The sequence below is a fragment of the Nerophis ophidion genome, linkage group LG23, assembly GCF_033978795.1.
Source record: "Nerophis ophidion isolate RoL-2023_Sa linkage group LG23, RoL_Noph_v1.0, whole genome shotgun sequence".
Lineage (NCBI taxonomy): Eukaryota > Metazoa > Chordata > Actinopteri > Syngnathiformes > Syngnathidae > Nerophis > Nerophis ophidion.
Window position 1 is genome coordinate 3,576,170 of NC_084633.1, and position 22,500 is coordinate 3,598,669.

At 39.2% G+C, this 22,500-nt stretch overlaps 1 protein-coding gene across 1 annotated transcript in view; it reads right to left on the reverse strand.

The window, feature by feature from the left end:
• Positions 1–16,782, reverse strand: part of pdgfbb (platelet-derived growth factor beta polypeptide b) — a 48,947-nt gene extending 32,165 nt beyond the window's left edge. The window contains exon 1 of the mRNA XM_061884507.1: positions 16,320–16,782. Coding sequence (XP_061740491.1) covers positions 16,320–16,385 — 66 coding nt within the window. The 5' untranslated portion in view covers positions 16,386–16,782. The remainder of the gene's footprint in view (positions 1–16,319) is intronic.
• Between the last annotated feature and the right edge of the window lie 5,718 nt (positions 16,783–22,500).

Sequence of the window (22,500 nt, forward strand, 5' to 3'; positions counted from 1 at the left end):
GAAAGTAGAAGCAGTCATGCATGTAAAGGTTTTCCAACAATAGTTTCTATTCCTTAAGCACTGAGGAGCACACGAGACAGGCATAAATAGAAGCCTGCTGATTATTACCACCAGGTGTGGCAAGGCTGTGTAATTAGCAGCAGGTGAGGTGGAAACGGAGCTCAGCGGAGACATGCAGAAAATGGAAATCAAAATAAGAGCACTGGTAGGAAATAAACACAAAACAAGGGAGCACAAACAGATTTGAAGTGGCAGATCATCACAAAAACCTTTAAAGGCCTACTGAAATGAGATTTTCTTATTTAAACGGGGATAACAGGTCCATTCTATGTGTCATACTTGATCATTTCGCGATATTGCCATATTTTTGCTGAAAGGATTTAGTAGATAACATCGACGATATAGTTCGCAACTTTTGGTCGCTAATAAAAAAGCCTTGCCTGTACCGGAAGTAGCAGACGATGTGCGCGTGACGTCACCGGTGTGAAGGCTCCTCACATCTTCACATTGTTTATAATGTGAGCCACCAGCAGTAAGAGCAATTCGGACCGAGAAAGCGACGATTTCCCCATTAATTTGAGCGAGGATGAAAGATTTGTGGATGAGGAAAGTTAGAGTGAAGCACTAAAAAAAATTTTTAAATAAAAGGCGACGGCTCTAGGCAGTGGAAGCGTTTCAGATGTAATTAGACACATTTACTAGGATAATTCTGGATAATCCCTTATCTGCTTATTGTGTAAATAGTATTTTAGTGAGATTATAAAGTCACACCTGAAAGTCGGATGGCTGCGGTGAACGCCAGTGTCTCTGAGAGAAGCCGAGGAGCCAAGATTACAGTTGCCTTTTTGAGCTGCAGGATGAGGTCGCATAATCCACTGAAGTCTCCGGTAAGAGCCGATGTAATATCACAATTTTCCCATCCAAAAACTTGCTGGTTGACGTAGAGAAACATGTTCACTTGACCGCTCTGTGTTAAAGCTTCACAACAAACAAAGAAACACCGGCTGTGTTTCAGTTGCTAAAGGCAGCTGCAATCCATCGCTTTCCACCAACAGCATTCTTATTTTAAGTCTCCATTACTAAATGAACAAATTGCAAAAGATTCAGCAACACGGATGTCCAAAATACTGTGTAGTTGCTCGAGGAAAAGAGACGACTTTTAGCCGTAAGTGGTGCTGGGCTAATATGTCCCCTCCAACCAATAACGTCACAAACATGCGTCATCATTACGCGACGTTTTCAACAGGAAACTCTGCGGGAAATTTCAAATTGTAATTTAGTAAACTAAACCGGCCGTATTGGCATGTGTTGCAATGTTAATATTTCATCATTGATATATAAACTATCAGACTGCGTGGTCGGTAGTAGTGGGTTTCAGTAGGCTTATAAAAATGTTTTTCTGTATGACATTCTAACAATACAATTGCATTTGTGCCCAAATATGAGGCTTTTTTAAAAATTAATTTAAATTATACAAGCGAGTAATAACCTGTGATTAATCCACTTCAAAACTGTGATTAATCACGATTGATTCAAATTCAAAATTGAATCATTAATCTGATTTGAAAACTAATTATAACACAATTGCTTTGGATTTATAATTTATAAATAATGGATGTATTATATTACTGTACAAATTGATGGATAACTTGTTTTTAAAATCATAAATCCAAGTGACAAGCAGAGCTATATTTTATTTTGAAAATAAAGGAGAATGCACTGTATGTTAATGTTTGTTACATGATCAGATGAAATTAAAGTCAAAATACCTGCAATAAGAATTTTCTGTCAAAATAATAATACATTTAGTAAGAAAAATGAAGTCCTTCCCTGACTCACATCATTTCCAGCCTTTAACGGGCCCCGTAAAACCAGATGGCGGCCCAGGTCTGGCCCCCGGGCCCTGAGTTTGACGCCTGTGCCTTAGGCAGCTAAACAGGACATCTTGCACTTTAGTCTGTTGAGTTAAGTTAGTTCATTCATTTATGTTTATTTGGTACAATAGAAGTTACTCAAATAGATTTGAGGAAGTTGAACTTGTACAGCAGAATATTAGGAATAATTGTTTGACTGGTGGACTAATCGGGGGGAAAAAAATGCTGACTGATTGACTTTTTAAAATAATCTTTAGCTGCAGCCCGATTTGAGTGTTCCTGACAATTGAAATATTAGTTGCAAGACTGGAAGTCTCTGCAGACAGTGGTGAGGACGGCGGAAAAGATCATCACGACTTCTCTTCCTCCTATCGCAAAAAGCCGCTGCCTGACCAGGGCTCAGAAAAACCGCAGACACTCCTCCCACCTCCACCAAGGACTGTTTTCACTGCTGGACTCTAGAAAGAGGTTCCGCAGCCTCCGTCGCAGAACCTCCAGGTCCTGTGGCAGCGTCTTCCCCCCAGGCCTTAAGACTCTTGAACGCATTAAATTAATCCCCTCAATTACCCCCCAAAAATGGATTAACTGGCTGGAATATAAAGAAAATATCACATACATCCATAAACGTGGATGCATATGCAAAAGTACAATATATTTATCTGTACAGTAATCTATTCATTTATATCTGCACCTTATTGTTCTTTTGTCCTGCACTACAACGAGCTAATGCAACAAAATGTTGTTCTTATCTGTACTGCAAAGTTCAAATTTGAAAGAAAATAAAACTCTGCAGCATCGCGTGGACATTGAGGGCGGTACCTCTGGATTGGCAGACCGGGGTGGTGGTTCCTGTCTTTAAGAAGGGGAACCGGTGGGTGTGTTCTAATTATTGTGTGATCACACTCTTCAGCATTCCCGGTAAGGTTTATTCAGGTGTACTGGAGAGGAGGCTAGGCCGGGTTTGTTGAACCTCGGATTCAGGAGGAACAGTGTGGTTTTCGTCCTGGTCGTGGAACTGTGGACCAGCTCTATACTCTTGCCAGGGTTCTTGAGGGTGCATGGGAGTTTGCCCAACCAGTCTACATGTGCTTTGTGGACTTGGAGAAGGCATTCGACCGTGTACCCCGGGAAGTCCCGTGGGGAGTGCTCAGAGAGTCTGTGGTATCGGACTGTATGATTGTGGCGGTCTGCTCCCTGTATGATCAGTGTCAGAGCTTGGTCCGCATTGCCAGCAGTAAGTCGGACAAGTTTCCAGTGAGGGTTGGACTGTCTTTTGTCACCGATTCTGTTCATAACTTTTATGGACAGAATTTCTAGACGCCGTCAAGGCGTTGAGGGGATCCAGTTTGCTGGCTGCAGGATTAGGTCTCTGCTTTTTGCAGATGATGTGGTCCTGATGGCTTCATTCGGCCAGGATCTTCAGCTCTCACAGGATCGGTTCGCAGCCGAGTGTGAAGCGACTGGGAGGAGAATCAGCACCTCCGAGTCCATGGTTCTCGCCCGGAAAAGGGTGGAGTGCCATCTCCGGGTTGGGGAGGAGACCCTGCCCCAAGTGGAGGAGTTCAAGTACCGAGGAGTCTTGTTCACGAGTGAGGGAAGAGTGGATCATGAGATCGACAAGCGGATCGGTGCGGCGTCATCAGTAATGTGGACGCTGTATTGATTCATTGTGGTGCAGAAGCAGCTGAGCCGAAAGGCAAAGCTCTCAATTTACCGGTCAATCTACGTTCCCGTCCTCATCTATGGTCATGAGCTTTGGGTTATGACCGAAAGAACAAGATCACGGGTACAAGAGGCTGAAATGAGTTTCCTCCACCGGGTGGCGGGGCTCTCCCTTAGAGATAGGATGAGAAGCTCTGCCATCCGGGAGGAACTCAAAGTAAAGTCCCTGCTCCTCCACATCGAGAGGAGCCAGATGAAGGTGTTCGGGCATCTGGTCAGGATGCCACCGAACGCCTCCCTAGGGAGGTGTTTAGGGTACGTCCAACCGGTAGGAGCCCACGGGCAAGACCCAGGACACGTTGGGAAGACTATGTCTCCCGGCTGGCCTGGGAACGCCTCGGGATCCCCTGGGAAGAGCTGGACGAAGTGGCTTGGGAGAGGAAAGTCTAGGCTTCCCTGCTTAGGCTGCTGCCCCCTCGGATAAGCGGAAGAAGATGGATGGATGGATGACAATAAAAGGAAGTCTAAATCTTAAAGTTGATGGGGTGAAAATATGTCACGTTTTTAGCAGCAGGACTGATACAGTAAGATTCCTCTCCATACTATCAGCTCTGATGTCATTCAAAAAAAAAAAAAAAAACACAGGGGGAATTACTCTAACCCCCGGGGCCAGAAATGACAGTTAAATCGCACCCGTGAACAAATAGCTCAATTTCCTTCAAGACTGGCTGACATAAAAGTGAAACAACTTCTCTGATATATGACTTGCAAGCCCTGACAGCAATCTCTCATTTGGATGTCCTATGTCGGCAGCACATCTCCACTCTGACAGGCAGGCTGAGCGAAAGTTTAAAAAGGACTTTGATGTATACCAGCGGGGAAATCCCACCGTTGAACTTTTTAAAGTTGGAATAAGGCGGACTTCAAACACCTCCATGACCATAAAAAAAAAAATGGCTTTAAGTGTCTGAATGGTGACGCTGTGCTTCATAATGGAACGTTCTTCTGTTTCAAGAAGGGACCACCATCACCGGCTACACCTGCACACTTTTACCACTATTTTTTTGGCATTTAGCAATTAATATTGTTGTTTGCAGGGGTGTAGAACTGCGCTGTATAATACTGAGAGATTTTCTAAGGCTAAAGAAAAAAAAACTGCTCGTACAAGGCGGCTAACAATACAATCGACTACACCTATAAAGCTCTCTGAAAACCATCCAAAAACCTCCAACATCATTTAATACAGGGGTTTTGACCTTTTTGACCTAGGGGCCCGACTTTTCCACTACAGAGGGATCCGGGGCCCACTCAATTATTAAAGGGGAACATTATCACCAGACCTATGTAAGCGTCAATATATACGTTGATGTTGCAGAAAAAAGACCATATGTTTTTTTTAACCGTTTTCCGAACTCTAAAAGGGTGAATTTGGCGATTTAAACGCCTTTCAATTGTTCGCTGTCGGAGCAATGACCTTTCACCCGTGACGTCACAACAGGAAGCAATCCGCCATTTTCTCAAACACATTACACACACCAAGTCAAATCACCTCTGTTATTTTCCGTTTTTCCGACTGTTTTCCGTACCTTGGAGACATTCTGCCTCGTCGGTGTGTTGTCGGAGGGCGTAACAACACGAACAGGGACGGATTCAAGTTGATTTACGTAAAGTGTGTTAATCAGACATATCAATGGTCACGGCATGCTAATCGATGCTTACATGCTATTTAGGCTAGCTGTATGTACATATTGCATCATTATGCCTCATTTGTAGCTAAATTTGCATCCAGTCTTTCCCTCCACCCACATTTAATGCCAAACAAACACATACCAATCGACGGATTTAAGTTGCACCAGTGGTCAAAAGATGCAATCGTTGGTTAGAAGGCGATCGCCGAATTCGTCCTCGTTGCCGCTGTCTGTCGCGATATGGCTCAATAGCTTCAGTTTCTTCTTCAATTTCGTTTTCGCTGTCTGCCTCTATACTCCAACCATCCGTTTCAATACATGCGTAATCTGTTGAATCACTTAAGCCGCTGAAATCCGAGTCTGAATCCGAGCTAATGTCGCTATATCTTTCTGTTTTATCCGCCATGTTTGTTTCTATTGGCATCATGCAGTGACGTCACAGGAAAATGGACGGGTGGATATAGCGATAATGAAAATCAGGCACTTTGAAGCAGTTTTTCGGGATATTGCGTGATGGATAAAATTTAGAAAAAAACTTCGGAAAATAATATTAGCCACTGGGAACTGATTTTTATTGGTTTTAACCCTTCTGAAATTGTAAAAATGTTCCCCTTTAACACTGAATTATTAAGGGTACTCTTGATTTTAATCGTCTTCAATAATAATATCTATCCTACTTACAGTTTACAACCTTGTCAAATGATATGGAAGCATCCATCCATCCATCCATTTTCTACCGCTTATTCACTTTGGTGTCGCGGGGGTCGCTGGTGCCGATCTCAGCTAAAATCGGGCGGAACGCAGCGTACACCCTGGACAAGTCGCCAACTCATCGCAGGATATGGAAGCATGTGTTAATAAGAAATATTAATACTTATTTAACACACACCTTAGGCTTAGGTCAGGCTGATTGGAAAAATAAGTACTAATCAAATAAAGTGCATAAGAAAAATGAATGTTCATACAAAAATGGTGTCCTAAAATAAATACATTTATAATGCATGTTTTTTTTAAACTATCCATCCATTTTCTATCGCTTGTCCCTTTTGGGGTGGCGGGGGGTGCTGGAGCCTATCTCAGCTGCATTCAGGCGTAAGGCGGGGCACACCCTGGACAAGTCGCCACCTCATCGCAGGGCCAACACAGATAGACAGACAACATTCACACTCACATTCACACATTAGGGCCAATTTAGTGTTGCCAATCAACCTATCCCCAGGTGTATGTCTTTGGAGGTGGGAGGAAGCCACAAAGTCACGGGGAGAACATGCAAACTCAGGACTACTCAGGACCTTCATATTGTGAGGCACATACACTCAGAGGTGGGTAGTAACGCGCTACATTTACTCCGTTACATGTACTTGAGTAACTTTTGGGATAAATTGTACTTCTAAGAGTAGTTTTTATGCAACATACTTTTACTTTTACTTGAGTATATTTATAAAGAAGAAACGCTACTTTTACTCCGCTCCATTTATCTACAATCAGCTCATTACTCACTACTTTTTTTTTTATCGATCTGTTAATGCACGTTTTGTTTGTTTTGATTTTGTCAGACACGCATTCAAAGTAGGAACTACGCATGCCTGCGTTTCACCAATCAAATGCAGTCACTGGTGACGTTGGACCAATCAAACAAAACCAGGCGGTCGCGTGACCGTCACACGTCGAATCCGACCTAAAAAAGTTGAAAAACTTATTGGGGTGTTACCATTTAGTGGTCAATTTTGCAGAATATGTACTGTACTGTGCAATCTACTAATCACAGTTTCAATCAATCAATCAAAAGTGTAAAGGAAAAAAGACACTTATTATTTCAACCGTATTTCCCGTCACAAGCCTAAAGACTGATCGCACGGTTCCTGTCTTCACAATAAAAGCGCCGCTCCATCGCGCCTGCGCTAACAAAATAAAAGTCTCCAAAAGCCAGCGCAAACAAGTGAGCAAGCTACGGAGTTTGCCGCCAATGTATTTCTTGTAAAGTGTATAAAAACGAATATGGAAGCTGGACAAATAAGATGCCAAAAACCAACGACTTTCATGTGGTATTAGACAGAAAAGAGGAACTTTTTTTCTCCATTTGAAAATGTGGACATTATCAGCACTATACTGTCTGATTCCAATCAATGCAAGTCATCAGAATCAGGTAATACACCAACTTATATTCTTGTCTTCATGAAAGATAGGAATCTATATGTTAAACATGTATGTATATTCATTAAAACACCTTTAACATTTCAACAAAAACGGCAAAATAAAAAACTATAAATTATATACTGTGTATATATATATATATATATATATATATATATGTATATATATATATATATATATATATATATATATATATATGATATGTGTGTGTATGTATATATGAGGTAGATCACCTCGACTTGGTCATTTATTAAGTAATTGATTGACGTTGAAAAACTTATTGGGGTGTTACCATTTAGTGGTCAATTGTACGGAATCTGTACTGTACTGTACAATCTACTAATACAAGTTTCAATCAATCAATCAATCAATAAATGCCTACTGAGCCTATGGTGCTGTTAAGTTATTGTGGCTCAATTTGCCTTATTTTTTTTATTTATTTTAATGTATTATTATTTAATATATATTATTGTTTTAGTTGCTTAAGAGATATTCCTGGCTATGAATTTGTTCATTGCTATTTTTATGTTTTTGTGCATTATCTGTTGCCGTAATTATTAAACGAACAGGTTACTCATCAGTTACTCAGTACTTGAGTCGTTTTTTCACAACATACTTTTTACTTTTACTCAAGTAAATATTTGGATGACTACTCCTTACTTTTACTTGAGTAATAAATCTCTAAAGTAACAGTACTCTTACTTGAGTACAATTTCTGGCTACTCTACCCACCTCTGTATACACATATATATGTATATATACATATATATATATATATATATATATATATGTATGTATATATATATATATATATATATATATATATATATATATATATATGCATGTATATATATGTATGTATATATATGTATGTATATATATATGTATATATATATATATGTATATATATATGTATATATATATATACATATGTGTATGTATATATATATGTATGTATATATATGTATGTATATATATGTATGTATATATATATGTATATATATATATGTATGTATATATATATGTATATATATATATACATATGTGTATATATATATATATGTATATGTATATGTATGTATATATATATATGTATATATATATATATATATATATGTGTATATGTATATATATGTATATATATATATGTATATGTATATATATATATGTATATATATATATATATATATGTATATGTATATATGTATATGTATATATATATATATATATACATATAAATATATATAGATATATATACACATATAAATATATATACACATATATATATTGGGGCTGCAACTAACGATTAATTTGATAATAGATTAATCTGTGGATTATTACTTCGATTAATCGAATAATAATCGGATAAAAGAGACAAACTACATTTCTAACATTTCCAATACTTTATTTAAAAAACCAGCGTACTGGCACCATGTCCTTTCAACTTGCCAAATAAAACAAGGCAAGTGTTACAAAAATGTTTTTTTTTTTTTTTATAAAGTGCACCATTGTCCTGCAAAATAGCAATCATTTTGCTTAGGAGAATTTCAAACCTGGCTACTACCTATTCCAACCATTCTGCAATGTTGGATGCTGAATGTCTTTCCTCTAGTGGCATGGTGGTAAGGGAGATGTACTTCATATTCAAGTCTCCAATGTAGTGGCATGTATTGCCAAGGTAGGCTACACTTGTCCAAACATCAGTAGTGAGAGCAATTTAACTCTGGGTGGGATTTATGTCGGTCTACACTGCATGGAATGTCTGCTAGTACTTCCTCTCCATTAGTTTTGGTAAAATGAGAGAGAAAGAAGTCCTTGATTACATTTGTCATTAGGGCCCCGAATTCACAGTCTAATAAGACTCAGGACAGCTGAGTGGTTAACACTGTTGACCATCAAGCAAGGAGAACTGGGTTCAAACCTCAGTAAGGACTTAGTGTTTCTTTTTCAGTAGTGAGACAGGTGCTCAATTAAATATGTCATTGGGGCCCGAAATCTTTCTCTAAGAAGACTAAGGATAGCTAAGTGGTTATAGTAGCTAGCTCAAAATCAAAGAGTGCAAGGATCAAACCCCTGCCAGGTTCATTGGTAACTATGAAAACTCCAACAGTAAGTGTAAATGTTTTATATTATAGCTCACTGAGACAGGTTCACGATTAAATTTGTCATTGGGGCCCGAAATCTTATTTAAAGAAGACCAAGGATAGCTCAATGGTTAAAGCTGCTAGCTCCCAATCAAAGGGCACTGGGTTCAAATCCCAGGCAAATTGATCGGTAACTAGGAAAGCTATTGTTTTGTATCATAGTTTACTGAGACAGGTTATCAATTGAATATGTCATTGGGGCCCGAAATCTATCCATAAGAAGACCAAGAATAGCTGAATGGTTAAACAGCTAGCTCCCAATCAAAGGGTCCTGGGTTCAGGTCGATCGGCTTGCCAAGCCAAAGAGAGGGAACGCCGGAAAATGTGGGGGTGCATCACCTACCCCACACAAAGTAAAGCTAAGTGGTAGCTGGTTAATTAACTTATAGTTAAAAAGGTAAGTATGGGTAATAATAATAAAAAAAAGTCTATAGTCCAAAAGTCTAAGGGTAATTTCGGGGGTTAGCTCCTCATGTGTGCTGAGGCTAAAGTTGGTAAGTGTACCATCGGTAATTCCTGGCTAGGATGGGTGGGAATAGGAACATGAATAATTAATCAGTGTGAGTGTTGACCAATCAGCTCTCCTCGGTCTGACCAACAATTAGTCAATTGGTTGATAAAAAAAAAAAAAGTACCAATAAGTACAACAAATTGGAATAATTGAAGAGAGAAAAAAATTCAATTGGATAATGAAAAAGAAAAAAAAAGATTAGATGAATAAAAAGAAGGATGGATAATATTAAAAACACTATTAACAAAAGTTAATTGCATATCATTTATTAAAATTATGCTTTATCTTTTTTTCATCATCCAATTATTCATCATTTTATATTTTTTATTATTCAATTGCAGCTAGTCAGGAGGATTCATCCACCATTTTATTTATGTTTTTGTTTTTCATTATCCAATTAGAATTTTTTCTCTCTTCAATCATTCCAATTTGTTGTATTTATTGTTTGTTTGTTTTTTATTAACTAATTGTTGGTCAGACCGAGGAGAGCTGATTGGTCAACACTCACACTATTCCCTATTCCCACCCATCCCAGCCAGGAATTACCGATGGTACACTTACCAACTTTAGCCTCAGCACACATGAGGAGCTAACCCCCGAAATGACCCTTAGACTTTTGGACTATAGACTATTTATTATTACCCATACTTACCTTTTTAACTACAAGTTAATTAACCAGCCACCACTTAGCTTTACTTTGTGTGGGGGAGGTGATGCACCCCCACATTTTCCGGCGTTCCCTCTCTTTGGCTTGGCAAGCCGATCGACCTGACTGGGATTGAACCCAGGACCCTTTGATTGGGAGCTAGCTGTTTAACCATTCAGCTATTCTTGGTCTTCTTAATGACAGATTTCGGGCCCCAATGACATATTCAATTGATAACCTGTCTCAGTAAACTATGATACAAAACAATAGCTTTCCTTGTTACCGATCAACTTTCCTAGGATTTGAACCCAGTGCCCTTTGATTGGGAGTTAGGAGCTTTAGCCATTCAGCTATCCCTGGTCTTCTTTGGACAAGATTTCGGGCCCCAATGACATATTTAATCGCGAACCTGTCTCAGTGAGCTATGATATAAAACATTTACTCTTGCTGCCGGAGTTTTCATAGTTACCAGTGAACCTGGCAGGGATTTGATCTTTGCACTCTTGGATTGGGAGTTAGCTGCTAAAATTCAGCTATCTTTGGATGTCTTAGGGATAGATTTCGGGCCCCAATGACATATTTATTTGCGAATCTGTCTCAGTAAACAATGAGATAAAATGTTTACTCTTGCCGCTAGAGCTTTCATAGTTACCAATGGACCTGGGTGGGATTTGAACCCAGACCCCTTTGATTTGTAGATAGCTGCTTGAACTACTCAGCTACCCTTGTACTTCAAACAGACAAATTTCGGGCCCCAATGACATATTTAATTGCGAACCTGTCTTGGTAATCTATGATATAAAATACTACCTCATTCGGCTGGAGCTTTCCTAGTTATGGATGGTCATGACTGGGATTTGAACCCTGTACCCTTTGATTGGGAGGTAGCTGCTTCCACTACTTAGCTATCCTTGGCCCACTGAAAGTGAGATTTCAGGCCCCAATAACATATTTAATTGCGAACCGTTCACGGTAAACTATGATATAAAACTGTGACTGGAGAATTCCAAGTTACCGATGGATGGACCTGACCGATGAACTCCCTTCCCTTTGATTGGAAGATAGCTGCTTTAACCACTCGGCTTGAGAACCAGTTACACTAAACCACAATGATAGTGAAACAAAACACTTACTCTTTACCAGAGGTGGGTAGTAACGCGCTACATTTACTCCGTTACATTTACTTGAGTAACTTTTGGGATAAATTGTACTTCTACGAGTAGTTTTTATCCAACATACTTTACTTTTACTTGAGTAAATTTATAGAAAAGAAACGCTACTTTTTCTCCGTTCCATTTATCTACATTCAGCTCGTTACTCGCTACTTTTTTTAATCGATCTATTAATGTATTTCTTGTAAAGTGTATAAAAACGAATATGGAAGCTGGACAGATGAGTTGCCAAAAACCAACGACTTTCATGTGGTATTAGACAGAAAAGAGGAACTTTTTTTCTCCTCCATTTGAAAACGTGGACGTCTGATTCCAATCAATGCAAGTCATCAGAATCAGGTAATACACCAACTTATATTCTTGTCTTCATGAAATATAGGAATCTATATGTTAAACATGCAAGTATATTCATTAAAACACCTTCAACATGTGAACTAAAACGGCAAAATAAATCAATATAAATGATATACTGTATCTATAAATGTATGTGTATATATATATATAAATGTATGTATATATATATATATATATATATATATATATATATATATATATATATATATATATATATATATATATGTATATATAATATGTGTGTGTATAAATGATTTGTGTGTGTATATATGATATGTGTGTGTATATATGATATGTGTGTGTATAAATGATATGTGTGTGTATGTATATATGAGGTAGATCACCTCGACTTGGTCATTTATTAAGTAATTGATGAAGGTTGAAAAACTTATTGGAGTGTTACCATTTAGTGGTCAATTGTACAGAATATGTACTGTACTGTACAATCTACTAATACAAGTTTTAATCAATCAATCAATCAATCAAATCAATGAATGCCTACTGAGGCTATGGTGCTGTTAAGTTATTGTGGCTCAATGTGCCATTTTTTTTTATTTTATTTTAATGTACTATTATTTAATATATATTATTGTTTTAGTTGCTTAAGAGATATTCCTGGCTCTTAATTTGCTTATTGCTATTTTTATGTTTTTGTGCATTATTTGTTGCCGTAATCAGGTTACTCATCAATTACTCAGTACTTGAGTAGTTTTTTCACAACATACTTTTTACTTTTACCCAAGTAAATATTTGGGTGACTACTCCTTACTTTTACTTGAGTAATAAATCTCTAATGTAACAGTACTCTTACTTGAGTACAATTTCTGGCTACTCTACCCACCTCTGCATACACTAACCCCTGTTCCACCGTGACAAACTATCAATAAAATTAAAGTACAAATGAAAAAAAAACAGCTTCACCACTTAAGTCATATTGTTTACACTTAAAAAACTTCTCTACAACTTTAGCTCGAGACTTTTTCTGTTTGTTTGATATTGTCATTACTGCAACAAGTGTCATCTGAGTAAAAACGCTATGGACGGCTAGATGACTGGTTGGTACTATAATTCCTGTTGAAAGCGCTACTGGTAAATGGAAGGACAATGCAGCACCTGCAGCACCTGCAGTGTGGGAACTCGTCCAAAAGATGGGGGCACAGCACAAACAATGAAACTCCTTCTCAGTGTATTTGCTTGTTTTATTTTTTCCAACTTTTTTTTTAATGGCCATCAGCAAAGAAAAATCCCTAAATTAGCCACTCCGTCTTATAAGCGGCAGGGTTCAAAGTGTAGGAAAAAAGTAGCGGCTTATAGTCCAGAATTTACGGTAATTAATCAAGCATTTGTCTATTGGCGAGATGTTCCGACAACGGTTTTGTGCTGCCGATTCCGATACTGATCATCCATGAGGGAGATCGTCCGATACTAATCGCATGTAATAACTGTAAATGTATTTATGGTGAGTGATATTGACAAGTTAACAACATCAAAACAATATTTAAACAAGTTCTTCAGTCTATTTTTCTGGGTTGGCAATATGTTCAGCCGTGTCCTCCAGTGATATTGGTACTTGAGATACAAGAAAATAAGTTTATTTGCCATACGTATTGCATGTCATCTAGCATGTCTTCCAAGGCCTTTTGAACACAAATGGCATTTACAGTGAAAAAAAAAAATGTTTTCCCAATGTACAATTCCGTTCTAAAATGCTTCCTGAGTGACCTCAGTGCAAAGCATCCTGCTTGTTTTATTCAGCATGATCTAACATCCTCATATTCGTCTACAATTAGAATAAACATCTTTCTTTTTTTTTTTTTTTTTTTACTGTTAATGAGGTCACAGCATGCTGCTCACCGGTTTATGGTTGTTTAACATCTGGAGCAGCGTCCTCCTAAATGCACATTGAAGCATGTGGTGTGTTCAAGGACTGTCGCATGGCAATCCTTCCCATATAGATTGTTAATGGCAGCAGTAATAGTTCACCACCCCTCCTAAAGAGGAAGACTTGTATGTTGGGAAATTGTGTTAGATGTAAATATAAACGGAATACAATGATTTGCAAATAATTTTCAACCCACATTCAGTTGAATATGCTATAAAGACAACATATTTGATGTTCAAACTGATCAAAAAATTTTTTTTTTGCAAATAAACATTAACTTTAGAATTTAATGCCAGCAACACGTGACAAAGAAGTTGGGAAAGGTGGAAATAAATACTAATAAAGTTAAAGAATGCTCATCAAACACTTATTTGGAACATCCCACGGGTGTGCAGGCTATTTGGGAACAGGTGGGTGCCATGATTGGTTATAAAAACAGCTTCCCAAAAAATGCTCAGTCTTTCACAAGAAAGGATGGGGCGAGGTACACCCCTTTGTCCACAACTGCGTGAGCAAATAGTCAAACAATTTAAGAACAACGTTTCTCAAAGTGCAATTGCAAGAAATTTAGGGATTTCAACATCTACGCTTCATAATATCATCAAAAGGTTCAGAGAATCCAGAGAAATCGCTCCACGTAAGCGGCATGGCCGGAAACCAACATTGAATGACCTTGACCTTCGATCCTACAGACGGCACTGTATCATAAACCGACATCAATCTCTAAAGGATATCACCACATGGGCTCAGGAACACTTCAGAAAAACACTGTCGCCAAATACAATTGGTCGCTACATCTGTAAGTGCAAGATAAAGCTCTACCATGCAAAGTGAAAGCCATTTATCAACAACATCCAGAAACGCTGCCAGCTTTTCTGGGCCTGAGATCATCTAAGATGGACTGATGCAAAGTGGAAATGTGTTCTGTGGTCTGACGAGTCCACATTTCAAATTGTTTTTGGAAATATTGGACATCGTGTCATCCGAACCAAAGGGGAAACGAACCATCCAGACTGTTATCGACGCAAAGTTCAAAAGTCAGCATCTGTGATGGTATGGGGGTGCATTAGTGCCCAAGAAATGGGTAACTTACACATCTGTGAAGGCACCATTAATGCTGAAAGGTACATACAGGTTTCTGAACAACATATGCTGCCATCTAAGCGCGGTCTTTTTCATGGACGCCCCTGCTTATTTCAGCAAGACAATGCCAAGCCACATTCAGCACATGTTACAACAGCGTGGCTTCGTTAAAAAAAAAAGTGCGGGTACTTTCCTGGCCTGCCTCCAGTCCAGACCTGTCTCCCATCAAAAATGTGTGGCGCATTATGAAGCGTAAAATACGACTGTTGAACGACTGAAGCTCTACATAAAACAAGAATGGGAAAGAATTCCACTTTCAAAGCTTCAACAATTAGTTTCCTCAGTTCCCAAACGTTTATTGAGTGTTGTTAAAAGGGACGGCATGGCGCAGTAGGAAAGTGGCCATGCGCAACCCGAGGGTCCCTGGTTCAATCCCCACCTAGTACCAACCTCGTCACGTCTGTTGTGTCCTGAGCAAGACACTTCACCCTTGCTCCTGATGGGTGCTGGTTAGCGCATTGCATGGCAGCTCCCTCCATCAGTGTGTGAATGTGTGTGTGAATGGGTAAATGTGGAAGTAGTGTCAAAGCGCTTTGAGTACTTGAAGGTAGAAAAGCGCTATACAAGTACAACCCATTTATCATTATTTATTTAAAAGAAAAAATGATGTAACACAGTTGTGAACATGCCCTTTCCCAACTACTTTGGCACGTGTTGCAGCCATGAAATTGTAAGTTAATTATTATTTGCAAAAAAAAATAAAGTTTATGAGTTTGAACATCAAATATCTAGTCTTTGTAGTGCATTCAATTGAATATGGGTTGAAAGGGATTCGCAAATCATTGTATTGCGTTTATATTTACATCTAAAACAATTTCCCAACTCATATGGAAACGGGGTTTGTATGAACGTGTGAAAAATGTTCTTAATGGGGGACTCCAATAAAATTCTTCATCGGGCCCCAATTTAGCTAGGAACGGCCTTGGATGCACCGAAACAGTAGTGATATTCTGATACTTTTATGAAGCTAAATCAAATATATTGTTCAATATGCAGCAGCACGACCAGAGCGAGATTGCAGTGATGGTGCAGGTGGAGCTATATTAAAAAAAAAAATAAAAAAAAAGTTGTCATGCGTTTCAAACTCACCTCGGCGGCGCCAAGTCGCACACACGTCGCCAGTAACGCGAGCAGCAGCTGCACGGTGGAGCTCATCTTGCCGCCCAGCCTGGAGCCTCTGCGACGGGCCGAGCATTTATGGAGGCTCCGGAGGCCCGCGGTCCTCGGCGGTGTGCGCGTAAGGGGCGGCGGCGGCGGCTCTCCCTGCGGCCAACGGTCCTCGCACGCTGGATGAAGATGAGGGAGAGGAAGAAGGTGCACAGTCCAGATTTTTTGGGGGGGAAATGTAAAAATAAAAATAAAAATCCACAAATATGAGCAAAGCGCAGCTTCAATCACGCCCTACTCTAAAGTTCCCAAAACAATTTAGCATCCAAGTCCTGCAGCGCTGAACTGAAAGTGAGACAAAAGTCATCCGGTCCGAGTTCCCATCCTGGTTCTTGGCGGCAGTGCGAGCGTGTCCGGACCAGGCAGCGCAGTGCGAGGAGGAGGAGGCGCTGCTCTTTGCTGCTCTGATGCTGCACTCTTTCCCCGCCCCGCCAATGGCAATCATATGCAGAAGAATGCAAAGGCAAATAAAACAAACGCACCTGATGATGCAGTAATGCCTCAATAGGGTTAGGCTTAATAAGTGTTCAACTTCACCCTAAACCAGGGGTCACTAGACCTAATACTGTACTGGGGCACACCTGGGGCACAAATAATTCATGTGAGCGTCCAAAGCGCGCAAGCAAAAACATTTTTAGCACTTATTTATCATAAAAAAATACATAAATAGTGCTTTAAACTATGAAATCATATCAGATTATGTTGTATGGATCTTTGATTAACCACCTGAAACTAACTAATGCATTTGACCTACTTGTGCACTTTTTTACTCCAGACTTCTAAACTGCTACTGGTAAAAGCAAAAAGGAAGAGCAATGAATCTTTTTGAAATATCTATTGCAGTAATCATCTGCAAACTTAACATCTACAAAAGTAAAACAAAAAATAAAGCACCCCTACATCTCTGGGTTCGTTTATATTATTTAATTTCCATTTATGGCAATGTGGCTAATCCTATTTTAGATACACAAAACTATAAAATATACACAAAACAATAAAGCCACAGCAGTAGAATAAATGAACAACTGTTGTGTGTCTGTTCAGGGAATCATTTTCTGAGAAGTAAACTGTAACGTCTCGTTTTCATTTTTTGCAAAGTGGTCAATCACTCTGAACAGACATGGAAATATTACAGTAACTGTTATACAGTTGACCAGTGGTTCCCAACTGCTGGGTCGTGACATAAAAGTGGATTGTGTGTCATTTTCAGTGAGTCGCAGTCAGATGTGTGCATGAAAAAAAAAAAGTTTAGGGAGGAAAAAATCAAATTGTGGCAACAAAACCAGATTATTTTAGCCTTTTTTCTAGTGACTATTAGTGAGTATTTTAGCAAAAAGCAAACCGACTAACAAGTTGGAGGAGGACTCAAGACAGACATGGAAATATATTTAAAAAAAAATCTAAATGGGGCAACAAAACCCAATATTTTCAGCCATCTTTCTGAAAACAAATACAGAAATGTTACTATTTTTTCTGGAAATAAAACCAGATGCTTTAGCTGTAGCCATTTTTCTGGTGACAAAACAAGATTATTTTAGTCAAAGTCACACCGATTAACAAGACAAGTCTACTGTGCTATTTTTCTGTGAAATAAACTTGAATGATTTAAAAATTGGCTCACGACTTGATGAAATGGAAAACATTGTTTCTTCCTGAAGATAAACCATTTGAGAAGCACACAACTCACACACGCTTACTCCAAATCATCATTGATGCAGAACCAGCAGACAATAACCAACATTATGTTTCATGTTCATTGGAAATTCCCCCGACAGCTCGTACAGCAAATGAATATGTTTGTCTTGATACAAAGAAGAACGTTAGCTAACTTAGCATCAACTTAAGACAATGATGTTGCCTAGCTAGCTAGGACTTCACTTACATCTCTCATTCCTCGCTTATTCTGTGATGCTGGCGAATAACTTTCTTAAATCCATCTAGGAGTTACAGTTTGAGTCAAATTTAAATCAAAATATTGTAATTAACAAATTGTTGTTGGCTAACGTCACCTACCTCACGCAGTGATTTGAATCCCCCCCGCCCCCCTCTCTCTCTCTCTCTCTCTCTCTCTCTCTCTCTCTCTCTCTCTCTCTCTCTCTCTCAACCGAAGTCTCGATCCACACGTGAATAAATTACCATATTAAATAGCCATGTGCTCACTGTTTCGTGGAGTGAATACTGTAGCAATCAATTACCATACTAAGTAGTATGTGCGCTGTTGTCTATGTTATGTAGACTTAAAACTCTGAAGCGTTTTTTTTTTTATTGGTGATATTTTTACTGGGGCACTGCAGATCAACAGTGGGGCACGTGCCCCACTGAAATATGTGTGGCTACGCCCCTGCATGAAAGCCAAATATTTTAAAGTGTATTACCGTGAGAGCCATATAATATTTTTTTAACACTGAATACACCTAAATACATGCATTTTTAAGTAAGGCCAAGATTTTTAGAGTAAAATAAGTCTTTTTTTTAATAAAATGTTAATTCTGAAGCTAACCAATAAATAAAATACTTCTTACCATTGATGCGACTTCTTGAACAGATGGGGTAAAAAAATGGATGGATGGATTAAAATGCATGAGAATGTTTTATATGTTGAACGTTATTTTGAACACTGTGATTACCAGCGAAATTATTAATTACTAATCGTGTTAAGCAGGCCCGGGCAATTATTTTAACTCGGGGGGCCAAATTTAGAGAAAAAAATGTGTCTGGGGGCTGGTATATCTGATTTTTAGGAACACTAACACAAAAACCCACAATGATGTCTGATTGAATGCTAAAAAAGTTATGAGAGACTGTCTTAAAAAACAAAATGGAATTTTAAATTTTTTTACTGAACGAGACACCCAGAATGTACATGAAAATAAAGAATGTGGGATTTAAAGGGAGGTGTTTAGGGCACGTCCAACCGGTAGGAGGCCACGGGGAAGACCCAGGACACGTTGGGAAGACTATGTCTCCCGGCTGGCCTGGGAACGCCTCGGGATCCCCCGGGAAGAGCTAGACGAAGTGGCTGGGGAGAGGGAAGTCTGGGTTCCCTGCTTAGGCTGTTGCCCCCGCGACCCGACCTCGGATAAGCGGAAGATGATGGATGGATGGATGGATGGGATTTACAATATTAACTATGAACGATAAAACGCTGAATATTGACAACATATGAACGTCACACCCCCTCTCGATTGACATATTTTACAATCAAGCCAAACGCAACAAAAATGCAACAAATACAAGAAAATATGAAAGTGAAGGGTAAAAAAAAACACTTACAATCTGATGTATCTGATATATCATAAAATTTTAGAACTTTGTTGTAAAAATGTCTTTCCGCGTCTGTCCCTGACACCCGCATTTCAGGCTGACCCTTCTGGAAACACTCTGTGGAAACGCTCACCACCCACACTGCTTGGTGCCTTGTCTGACCTGCCATGACTTAGATGACCATAGTAACAAATTAGATTAGCATAGTAACTAATTATATTACCATAGTAAATAGTATCTCATGCAAAAGAGCAGATTTCAAGCATTGAAATACTTTGTATAGTTCAAGACTCACAGTAATTTGAAAACATCCTGCAAATCATAATGGCAGCTACAATTTCCATCTTGAAGATCTAAAAATATTATTTGGGAATGTCCGGCGGGCCTGATTGAAAAGCATAACCGGGCCACATGTGGCCCCCGGCCTTAATTTGCCCAGATCTGGTGTTAAGCAATCTCAGCTAAGATGTCAATGTATTTGCCTACATTGACATCTTAGTTTATTATTATTATTCTTCGGTCAGTGGTCAACGCCATAAACAAACAGTTTTTGCATAATCAAACGTTGTACATTCATAAATTGAAAATGCTGCAGCCTGAAAGAGTTTAGGGCAGGGGTAGGGAACCTATGGCTCTTGAGCCAGATGTGGCTCTTTGGAGGACTGCATCTGGCTCAAGAGCCATAGGTTCCCTACCCCTGCCCTAAACTCTTTCAGGCTGCAGCATTTTCAATTTATGAATGTACAACCGTTTGATTATGTAAAAACTGTTTGTTTATGGTGTTGACCACTGACCGAAGAATAATAATAATAAACTAAGATGTCAATGTAGGCAAAGTTAATTGCATGTTACAGTACTTGCCAGTGACGTGGTGTCAGGGGAGGCAAGTGAGGCAAATGCGGGTAACCATGAGATGCTCAAAAACGAAGTAATAAAATCCCTCCATCCATCCATTTTCTACCACTTATTCCTTTTGGGGTCGCGGGGGGCGCTGGTGCCTATCTCAGCTACAATCAGGCGGAAGGCAGGGTACACACATGGTGGAGGAAACAGGTGGTAGAGGTGAACGGCACCGTGTCCCCTCCCCTCTCAGTAAGCTGTGGAGTCCCCCAAGGCAGTATACTAGGACCTTTACTCTTCCTAATATACATAAATGACATGCCATCAGGGGCTTCACGGCGGCATAGGGGTTAGTACGTCTGCCTCTCAATACGAAGGTCCTGCAGTCCTGGGTTCGATCCCAGGCTCGGGATCTTTATGTGTGGAGTTTGCATGTTCTCCCCGTAAATGTGTGGGTTCCCTCCGGGTACTCCGGCTTCCTCCCACTTCCAAAGACATGCACCTGGGGATAGGTTGATTGGCAACACTAAATTGGCCCTAGTGTGTGAATGTGAGTGTGAATGTTGTCTGTCTATCTGTGTTGGCCCTGCGATGAGGTGGCGACTTGTCCAGGGTGTACCCCGCCTTCCGCCTGATTGTAGCTGAGATAGGCGCCAGCACCCCCCACGACCCCAAAAGGGAATAAGCGGTAGAAAATGGATGGATGGGATGGACATGCCATCAGCATGCCTTTGTGAATTGTTCCTGTTTGCGGATGACTCGGCCCTGCTGGTACCCGGCAAGGACAAGACCGGGAGCCGTCACTTTTTTGCGCTCGCTATCCCTGTACTTGTACTATTACCCGCTAACCGCCCTGTTGCTGTAAGGAGGAAAAGCAGAACGTCACACATTGTGGAAATAACATTATTCTCCGTGCATCGACTAATTACAAATATATTCCACAACCCCAAACATTTCTTTTTCAAAGCCTACAGTGAAGAGAAAGGTTAGTGGTGAGCAAAGACAATTCCAGGAAAAATGGGGGTTGCAATATTTCTTTGTTGAGCACAGGGGCACCCCGCTTGACGTGTCTTATTTGCACAGAGAAAGTTGCGGTGCACAAGGGACACAATTTGAAACGTCATTATACAACTAAACATGCTGAGGAGTATGCAACATTTATTTTAAAGAAATCTCTTGCGGCCCAGCCTCACCCAGCCTCTGCATCCAGTGGCCCCCAAGTGAATTGAGTTTGAGACCCCTGTTCTATTGGCTAAGTTTTATATTCACAAATGTAAGTTAATCAATACCCGACCTGTCTTTTTTGCCTTTAAAAAAGATTTAGAACTCTACAATAAAACACTTTCTACCTCTTACAACGACAAAAAGCTGTGAAAACGATGATGCTGTGTTCCAAATTTAAGTAATTACTGAAATTGAGTGAGCTTATGGCTTTGCACTTTGTTTATTATATATATATATATGTATATATATATATATGTATATATATATATATATATATATATATATATATATATATATATATATATATATATATATATATATATTAGGGGTGTTGGAAAAAATCGATTCGAATACGTTGTGCGATTCAGAATTGATTCTCATTTTAAAAAATTGTTGTTTTTTTTAAAATAATTATTTTTTTGTTTTTTATTATCAATCCAACAAAACAATACACAGCAATACCATAACAATGCAATCCAATTCCACAATCAAACCTGTCCCAGCAACACTCAGAACTGCAATAAACACACAAACACGACACAGAACAAGCCAAAAGTAGTGAAACAAAAATGAATATTATCAACAACAGTATCAATATTAGTTATCATTTCAGCATAGCAGTGATTAGAAATCCCTCATTGACATTATCATTAGACATTTATAAAAATAAAAAAGAACAATAGTGTCACAGTGGCTTACACTTGCATCGCATCTCATAAGCTTGACAACACACTGTGTCCAATATTTTCACAAAGATAAAATAAGACATATTTTT